We start from the raw sequence: 10,464 nt of genomic DNA on the forward strand, positions 1-10,464 counted from the left end.
CTTATCTGTAGAAATGTAGAAATTTCATGCTTAGGTTTTCTAAAATGAAAAAAAATCATTTTCAGGAATAATCAAAAATGAATGGACAGAAAATAGGAAATGCCTAATTATGACAAATATTCGGTGTCACAACAGAACAGCAATTAAATGGAAACTTCAGTGTAATTGTCAATAGCAGTAAGAACTGGAATAGTGCCAGGTATATCAAGTTGATGCTTTGCCTTTGGTTGGTTGCTAGGAGCACAGAGAAAAGTATAAAGCTTTGAGAAAGGAATGTCTAATGTAATAAAGTAACAGAAGGAAGCATAAATCATTGTGAGAGCCTCTCATATTGATGTTATTTTACTTAAATTGTTTCAAAACTAGACATCAAGTTTTATAACATGAGCAAATTCATATTTGCTTGAGAAAAAAAAAAGAAAACTATGTTGTCTTTGAAGCACCAGGGACATTGTGTCTCAAACTTAGCCTTCATACATATTTGGAATCTTTTAAGTGAAAATCTTTAAATGTTTGTTTCTATTGGCATCCAAATGCATTTGCCCTAATACGATTAAGAGAACTAAAGGGCAAAATACTTGGCAGATTTTTCAGTTGAGGTAATTAGGTGCAGGAAGGAACATGCATATTTTTTCCACCAGGCTCTATAAAATCCTGGTGTGAAGGGTTTTTTAAAGACTTTTTTTTTTTTAAGCTTACTGATGTTAGAAGTAGATTATAGTGGTTTTCAGTAAGCATAATAGTGTGATGTTTCGGAAACATGTTTCCCCTCTCCCCCTAAAATGAAAAAGAAAGTTACATTTCTAAATTGTTGTGTAAGACATAAAAGCAAATTTCTCCTCCGGAATTTATGTTTTCAGCCTTCTGTGCATTTGGCCACCATTATCTATTTTTAAAAAATAGCATTATGGATATTTGAAAGTCAATGCTCCATTAATTCATTGTGTTTGCTATTTCATGCATCTCTCTTTGTACAAAGACAACTTGAGCAACGCTATTCAGAACGACTGCCAGCTTTTACCCTCTCCCCCCACCTCTTCCCCACCCCCAGCCCCACTCTGAGGATTAAAGCAATGGTATACAGTTACTGTTTGAAAAGCCTGGGTGGAGTCTCATGTTATAATTACAGTTTCTCTGTGGAATTCTGTTTTGGACTTTGAAAATATATAAATAAGTGAAAAATTGACATTGAGAGAGGTTAACAAAACGTGTAATTATGATATAAGCACAGGATTAGAGTAATTTTGGTTGAGCATTACAAGCAGTGTACTTTAGGTATTAACTTTTAATAGGCAAAGTTCTTTTTATTGAAGTTGAAATGAGGTTTAGTAATTTTGGGTCTCTTATTCCCTTTGAATATTTCATTTTAAAATAGGCATGTTCACATTTTTTTTGATGGGGGAAATTGAGGAGTGGGATGACATTTTAATAGAATATCATAATTATGGTTTAAAATTTCAGTCTTGGGTACCAGTAATTTATTACTGATCATTTTCTGTTGACTGAAATCGAGTAATGTATATATAACCCAACCAAGTACAACCAACTGGAGTGTGTCAGAAGAAGTGCTCCTTGGGTTAGGATTTTGATTTCTTTTTCTGTGTGGGTGTGGTTGAAAGCAAGCCTTTATGCCAGGCACATTTTGTTTGCCTTTTGCTATGTGCATGTGCAGTTTCTTCGTTCTTGATGCCTTCTTAGCTGTATCTGCTGGAGCTCTCATGGATTGGACAGGGGGGAAGGTCCGGCATAGCATTTACTGGCAGCTCTTGTTTCATGGGTAACTCTGCATAGGCGTGTTTGTTTATGTGTGTATGAAATGCATAAGGAGGAAAGAAGTAGCTGAGGAATTCAAATAAGAATTCCTGAAAGGGTCATTTGCCTTTATTTGTTTCTTGGTATACTAGGGCAAAATAAAACATGCCAGCCACTCAACAACTTAATATTTCCGTAGCTGGGGAGGCAGTTCGAGGATCATAGAATGTTAGATCCGGGACACTCTCCGAAATTCGTTGTTTTAGATTCTGTTATCCACACCTTTCATATTCAGGTGACACTGTGTCTTGAGAAAGAGACACTTCTCCAGTAAAATACGGTGCCTGCTTCACCACAGAGAGACTTGGGGTATCTGCTCCTGGGGGGCCTCGGCCCTGCTGACTCGGTTCTTCCAGGTGTCTGGTCTCCTCTGGAGCTTCTTTCTCTTTATCCCCACCTCAGACGCTCTGCTGACTTTCTTAGGAGCCCTGAAGGTCTCATGGGCCCTCGCTGGTTTTGAAAATATGAAAGGCAACTCCTCTGGGGATGTCCAATTACAAGGTTGGAAATTCACCTCGGTTCAAACAATATCAGAACTCTGGCCCAGATGGCTGGTTCTGTTTAAAATTGACAAAGTTATCATAATCTTTACTTTAGTGCCACTTAACATTGCCACACCACACCAGATCCCAACTTGCGTCTAGCCTCTTAGCATGGAAAGAGGTTAATGAGGGACAGTCCTTGTAGGCTTGCAAAAAAAACAAGATTGGTGCTATTTCCTGTCACATGGGTAGAAAATTGAGGGGCCGGCACTGCGACATAGCGGGTAAAGCTGCCACCTGCAGTGCTGGCATCCCATATGGGCACTGGTTCGAGTCCCAGCTGCTCCACTTCTGATCCAGCTCTCTGCTATGGCCTGGAAAACCAGTAGAAGATGGCCCAAGTCCTTGAGCCCCTGTACCCATGTGGGAGACCTGGAAGAAGCTCCTGGCTCCTGGCTTCGGATCGGCACAACTCGGGCCATTGGGGCCCACTGGGGAGTGGACCAGCAGATGGAAGACGTGAAAGGCACACCATAGTGGGAAATCCTTTCCATGGGAATTGCAGTGACCCTAAATAATAATCTCACTTCACCAGAGTCTACATTTCCCATGAAACAGAAGCCTCATATTTCATGTGATCAAAGAGCACTATCTTCATCCCTTATATTGTGAATGAGTTAAATATTATTATTATTATTTGAGGCATTTTGCCAGAGTGAAAAGTTAATCAAACTTGGAATTCAGATGTGTAATAATCTCACCTCAATTCTAGTTCCTCAGTTCCTGGTCCTTGAGATCCTGGGCTCGTCACTTGGGTGTCTGAACTTGTGGCCTCCCATGGCTAAACTGGGGACTTTAACAAGTAGTGATGTTACTAACAGGGTTATTGGGAGGAAAAAAGGACATATTATGTAAAAGACTTTTGCAAATTTTAGTGTTTTATTATCAGTACCAGAAGTAACATCAATATTTACTTTGCTTTCTAAATAGGAAGACAGTTCCTTCCTCACATTTTTAGTTATCAGGGGTTTTTTTCCCCCTTGCTGTCTCCTGTGATACCCACAGCAATCTTGCAAAAGTGGCAAAGCAAAGGGAATTTGGTTCAGTTCTGTTCTAGATACTAGGAATTTAGAAGAAAAATACAAATAGGAATATATATCCAACCATGGGTTCCACACTGCTATTGTATAGGAGGGATAAGTTCTATTGGTCTACAGCACAGAACAGCAACCTTTTTCTATGTTTTAAAAAGAACTGGGAGAGAAGATTTGAGGATTTGAAGGCTCAAAACACAAAAAAATGATAAATGTATAAGGAGACAGAAATGTTAATCACCTTGATTTGATCATACACCCATTGTACACATGTATTGAATTATTACACTCTACTCCATAAATATAATTTTTGTAAAGATTTATTTTTTATTTATTTTAAAGACATAGTTACAACCAGAGAGGGGGGGGGAGAGAGAGAGAGAGAGAGAGAGGTCTTGCATCTGCTGTTTCTCTCCACAAATGGCTGCAATGGCTGGGGCTGGGCCAGGCCAAAGCCAGGAGCCCAGAACTTTTTCTGGGTCTCCCATGTGGGTGCCAGGGCCGCAGCACTTGGTCCATTTTCCACTGCTTTCCCAGGCCATTAGGAGGGAGCTGAATTGAAAATGTTGCAGCCAGGTCTCAAACTGGAGCCCATATGGGATACCGGTGTCAATAGCAGAGGCTTAACCTTCTTTGCCACAGTGCCAGCCCCCAGAAGTGTAATTATTACGTCCATTAAAAATAAAAATATATAGCTATATATGATATATATCACATACATATTTCACAACCCAAAATAAGTAAATATAAATTTATGCATAGCTAAGTCAGATTCAGAGTTACTGGTTTTGAAGTTTAGTGTGCAACAACTAGCTGGCATGCTTAGGAAAGCTAAATTCCTGGGTCCCAGCCTTAGAATTCCTGAGTCCGTGGGCCTTGGTGGCACCAGGAGTGAATCTGAAGTGAGAAATCCCAGGACCACCTTTAGAGACATTGTCTCCAGCTTCAGTGGATGACTGAGGGGCTCGTTTCCATGAGTTGCAAGTAGAGCAAACCCGCTGTTTCGCTCTCAGCAACAAGAGATGGATTCATGGTTCAGTGAGCATTTTAGGAACTGCATGAAGGAAAGATGGCCAATCTTTTGGGCTGAGATGAGATGGAGAGGAATAAGGAGGTAATTTCCCAGTATACAAGATTATCAGGAAGTGTATTAAATCCAGAGCAGAGAGTTAAGAAGACAGAGGGCATCATTTTGAAGGAAAAAAAAAAAAAAAAAAGACCCTGAGAAGAGCAGAAGGAAACTGAAGGGAGCACGAGGAGTGAACTGGTCTCAGGGGTCCAGGTGACATCTGCTTCCATGAAACTAACTGTGAAGCAACTGTTCCTGTGCCCTCACATGGACTGGAAAGCACAACCTTCTCCATTTTGCCTCAAGAAAATTTGGAGAACCTGGTGCAGTTTGCCTCCATTGCAGAAAGTCAGTGGCACAACCAATACGGACTCTTGGAATCAACAGGTGTTTTCATGGTGTTGCCTACGTGCAGGAGATAGTATTAGGTGCTGCGCCTGCTAAGAGAAGTAAGCCCCAGCAATTCATGCTTGTCCCTGTCTCTCATTCACAGACAGAGAACAGTAACTCAGTTGACACATTGAGGGCTACTTCTTGAAACAGTACTTGTATACTTTGGGGTTCTGATGATATTTGGTGACTATTTCCACTAAAACTTCTTGTGTTATAAATCTGTAGAAACCACAAATTTGAACCCAAAGTGTGAATTTTGTATCTTTGTCTCTTAAAAAAATCTGAAATTGGCATGTTTTGGGACCTATATTAGCAGCTAAAATCTAGCTTTCATTTGGAGACTTGTCTTCACTGTAAACATATTTTCTTTTAAATTTTTAAATGTATTTATTTTACCTGAAAGACAGAGAGAAATCTTCCATCTACTACTTCACGCCCCACCCTGCTCCCCAAATGCCCACAACAGCTGGGGCTGGGCCATAACAAAGCCAGGAGCCTGAGACTCAGTCCAGGTCTCCTCCAGCATGGGTGGCAGCAACACAAGCAGTTGAGCTTCCACCTGCTGCTTCCTAGAGTGCATATTAACCAGAAGCTGGAATTGGAAGTGGAGCTGAGACTTGGACTGAGGCTCCAATATGGGATGTTGGCCCCAGCGGCAACTTAACCACTACACCAAGTGCTTGCCCTGTATTTCCTTTTAATTAAGTGTGCCAGCTGATGAAGTGGCTACCCTCAAGCCAGGCAGGAGGCAAGCCATCGCAACATGTCATCTTGCAAGCAACTGAACATCTCCATTTGTGGAGAAGCCTCCAGCCTGAGGAACTAAGTGAACATAATTAGAAATACATCTGGGCATCGGCCTCCTGTCTGAAAAGGTCATATGCACACCCTCCATTGGTACTGGTTATGTTCCATCATTATACTCTATTCTTACTCATTCGTCTCCCACTGGTTAGCAGATGGCCACGATAACGTAGGTATCCTTAACAACTGTCTTGTGAAATTCTCTGCAGCGTGGTGAGGGCTCAAAATATTAACTGTTTTTCCTTTAGATAGGCAAGTGACATGTCTGGGAATTGCTCACAACTGCCCTGGTGGTCTGGTCATGGAGAGTGATGGCAAGCTGGGTCAGGGAGCCTAAATTCAGCTTGACATTGTGCAGGTGGCCAGATACCAACGGGGGTGTTTGCCACTTCTCAAGTTTAAAGTGAAAGGATTCATCCATGCCATGTCTGATTTTTATAAGAAGCACAAAATCATAGTGAAATGTAAATAAGCATTAAGATCGTGGTAGGAGCACTCAGTTTGCTGAAGTGTTCTCCTGAGTTCGGTTGGTTCTGATACACTTGTATTGCAAGGATGCTTGGGAGTCCTCTCAGTGTGCCAGGTTCTCTGAGAAATGCTAGGTTACCAGATGGATTTGAGATACATTAAAAAGACAGGGGGTATGGGTGTGGGGAGGGTGGAGAGGTGGGTTATTCAATTAAGTGAGATAGGTCTGCTGCTGTTACAAACAATCCGAAGTCATAGTCACTTAAGACACCTGCAGTTTCTTTTCTGTTGAGGTTGTCCATCTACATGGGATTAGCCCAGGGCTCTGCCCCCATGTAGTTTACCTCTAACATCCACAGTGGCAGAGGAGCCGCTATCAGAGCCATTGCAGATGGCCCAGTCAGGGGCAAGGACACTGGGTTGGGTGGCACATTGGCTCTTACAGCGGCCATCGCTTCTGTCATATTTCTTTGGCCAAACCAAGGCACATAGCCACGGGACTCCAAGACAGCACGAGGCACAGCCTTTCCTCAGGCGCATAAGGAGGACGGGAGATATTTTCTGTAGAGCACTAACAACCCCCAGAGCAGACGATGACGCTATTTGGGCTTCTATGAACATCTCTCTGGGGACTGATGACCTTTTTAGAGGCCTCAAGCACTGAAGAGATTACGGAATCCAATGTGAGAGCAATACCAAAGTGTGCAGAGGAGTGTAAAGATGCTCAACAACGTTCTACTTTTTCCTACGGTGATGATTTTCATGCTTAAAAAAAAGTCAAATTCTTTCAAAATGATTTTTTTTCAGTTTGATAGTTGTTGGTGATCCAAATATTGTTTAATATGCCTAGAAGGCCACCACACTCTCTTTTCTCCACAAGCGGGGTTATGGTCTGTGAGTGGCCTGATGTGCGTCCATGGGGGTGTGTGTGTGTGAAGTTGGATTGGTGAGGTGGGGCTTGGAGGATGCCCTCATTCACAGGTTGTAATACAGATGCACCAGGGTAAGTCTTGTTGAAGACCGCATCCGTCGCACAAAACAGAGATGATTATTGAAATCATGCCATGGTCATGAAAGGTCATTGCTGGAGGGAAGAGGGTAATGGATTGTTTTCTCATTTGTCTAGGGGAGGACGAGGAAGAAACAAACGTGATAGTCCTCAGCTACCCTCAGTACTGCCGGTACCGTTCGATGCTGAAACGCATCCAGGATAAGCCATCGTCCATTCTAACGGACCAGTTTGCATTGGCTCTTGGGGGCATTGCTGTGGTCAGCAGGAACCCTCAGATCTTGTACTGCCGGGACACGTTTGACCACCCAACGCTCATAGAAAACGAGAGTATATGTGATGAGTTTGGTGAGTCTTTTTGTTTTCTACCTCAAACTTGTACATGTGTGTGTGTCTAGTTGTTTTCACTTCTTGTGAAGAGCAGTGATGGGAACAAGGTTCATTTTCACAGGCCTCATGTGCCACCCCACCCCTCCCATTCCCCAAATCTTTGTAGCACAAGGCATCATTGCCTTCTGGGAAGCCTGTGGTTTGCCATGGGTTAAAGATTATCATTTAGAATGTGTTGTTCCATATAGCATCTGAAGGTGCTTGGTCAACCTTGAAACTGGTCTTTAGGACAGAAAACTTGCATATTAGTTCTTTCTGAAAAGACTTTGGCTATCTAAATGCTGATTTTAAAATGTGACTGATGTAACTGACCACCGACTTTTCAGTGTTATAAGCTACTGTACAAATGCATCAATGGTAGGCACTTTAGTACTTTGCATTAGATAGATATTAGATAGGTAGGTAGATAGAGATGTTAATTTTTTCATATATATGCACATACGCACACACACACACACACACACACAGAGTGCCCACCAAAAACAGTTTGTTTTTCTGCAGCTCTGCCTTGTTGACTGGTCATATGTGTCTATAGACAGAGGAGAAAGGAAGGCTTTCTCCATTTGGGAAGCCTTACAGGATGTAGTGAAAGACTAGAGGGAAGAGGCCAGCCAAGATAGCTGTCCTCCACACCTTGACCTTCTGGTCTGTTGAAGAGTTGAGGTCGTATCAGTGACTCTCCAAACTGCACAAGTTCCCTGGAATTTCTTATACTCACAGAGACAGGGACACTTCCTCCCTTCCCTCCCAACACACACACTCCCAAGCCTTCTCTGCGAATCACCAGTCTTGAGCAACCACTGGCATTTCCAAGCCCTTCTGGATCCCTCATGGGTACCTGAGTGGAAACAGACATTGATACCCTGGTCTAGATGGAGCATGGGGTCCCTTTGAGCTGTGGAGCATTCCCTGGTCTTGTTGGCTAATGTTTCCCCAAGGACGCTTTGTTTGAAGATGACTGAAATTGAGTTTATTCTGTTTGACCAGCGTAGACCTCACCATGTTTTTAGAAGTCACTGCAGTCTCTTCAGTTGGATTCTCCATGATTCCAGCAGCCCTGTTGCTGCTACTAGGGATCTTTTGTAAGCGGATCTGTGGGCAGAGGATGGACAGGATGAGGGGGTGGGAGATGGATAGTCTAAGAAGGAAGAGAAGACAGAGAGGAAGTGGAACCAAAAGACTTAAGTGTATGGGGGTGTAAGACCATGACTTTTTCCTTTTATAATTTGTTTTTTCAGATATTCCTCAAAACTCTGGCTTATCAATAACTCTCCGGGAAGTGGGGGATATTTGTATGACTTGTTTTATTCCTACAAAGAAATAGTTATTGTTATATTTTTAATATTCAAATAACATTTTTATTCAAATAGACAAGTGTTTCCAATATATTTTTTAGAACATCTCTCTTTTCAGATCAGCATTTACAAATCTTCCTCTTGCTTGGGATGTAAGTTTTTCTACATCCCCTGCTCCCAAGCCCTGTATGGTGCTTGGAGCTCATGAGATCTCTAAATTCCTGACATAAAATAAAACTGAAAGAATGCTCTCCCTCACTTAAGAATATTCAAAATTAGAGTTTCACAGTGTAATATAATGAAAAAATTTTAACCTTTTTGGCTAATTTAAGAGTTATTAGTCACTGAGTTTCAAAGCTGTTGCTTCTAGAATTGGTAATAGAAGTTCCAATTTAACAGCAATCACAATGGTTGTTAAGAGTTACTAAATTAGTTTTAAATGTTCTCACAAACACAAGCATCTGACTTTTGAATGTTTTCCTGAACTTTCTTCTGGTCTAGCTAATTTTAATGCTGTTTTTCTTCCCCAGCCTCTTAAAGTGGAAGCTTTCTTTTGGAATAAAGGTACCTTTAAAGAGCTTCTAGATGGCTAGTTAAATCATTAGAATTTTAGATTTTTTTTAGTTGAATGTGTACTTCAAATAGTTTGTACTTCTTCAAGTATTTTGTGTCAGTAAGTAAACAAAAAAGCTTCTTTTGAGCTGATGTGAACACCTTACCAACAGGCCTCTACCACCTCCCGCTTGTTGTCGTGCATCTAAATTTCCAGAGAACACCCTTTTAAACCTCCAACTGGTTGTACAACTTGAGATCAACATGGGTTAAAGTGTTTGTTAAAATGTGTGGTGGAGTTTCTCCAACCAACTAACAGTTGGTAGAAGAACATAAATTTAATTAGTGACTAGCATTAAACAAATGTTCCTAATATTAAACACTGCCAGATGAATGAAACACTTCTGTCCGATTACCAAGAGTGCCAGGGGGCCTGCAGATAAATTTCCTACCCAGTATATATTCTCTACCCCACGTTTGGTGACTTCAATAATTGGTCAAATGTAATTTCTGTAGCAGTAGGCCTAGGCTGTAAAAATCAAATTTTATTAGCCATATCGCCAGGTGGATGGATGGGGGAGCTGATGGTAAAGAGGTTATAGTGTTAGCAGCTATACCTCTGACATGAAATTCATATATCACCCCTAAATACCTCCAAAGCCCTTCTTAAAAGGATGGTATCTGCTTTCCTGTGATTGAATAATGTTTATTTTATTAACTAATATACATGTTGCTTTCTTCTATTAAACTGAATTATGGAGTGGAGGTGGGGGAGTGTTAAAAAGATAAATAAAATGTGGTCCTTGCTTATTTCGAAGGTTTAAAATCTAAATGGGGAAGACAGGATTAACGCTCTTGTAAGGTTAACTAAATGCTACAAAGAGCCAATGATTAAGTGTTTAGTGAGTGTTACAGAAAACAAGTTCCATAGGAATTTAGCAGTGGGAAGTGGTGCTTGGGGGTGGCAGTTAGGGCAAGAAGTCAGGGAAAAACAGTCTCATGGCTAAGGGAGGACCTGATCTGATCTTAAAAGATAGGAATCAAGTTATTAGAAAACTGTTGGCCAAGTCTAGATGATTTCAAGCCTGTGTGTCTG

At 41.4% G+C, this 10,464-nt stretch overlaps 1 protein-coding gene across 1 annotated transcript in view; it reads left to right on the forward strand.

The window, feature by feature from the left end:
- The window catches only part of ARID5B (AT-rich interaction domain 5B), a 182,163-nt gene that overhangs the window by 82,666 nt on the left and 89,033 nt on the right, over window positions 1–10,464 (forward strand). The window contains exon 4 of the mRNA XM_002718470.5: window positions 7,249–7,479. Within this exon, the coding sequence (XP_002718516.2) occupies window positions 7,249–7,479 (231 nt within the window). The remainder of the gene's footprint in view (window positions 1–7,248; window positions 7,480–10,464) is intronic.

This window comes from Oryctolagus cuniculus, chromosome 15 (genome assembly GCF_964237555.1).
Source record: "Oryctolagus cuniculus chromosome 15, mOryCun1.1, whole genome shotgun sequence".
In the NCBI taxonomy this organism is placed as follows: Eukaryota; Metazoa; Chordata; class Mammalia; order Lagomorpha; family Leporidae; genus Oryctolagus; species Oryctolagus cuniculus.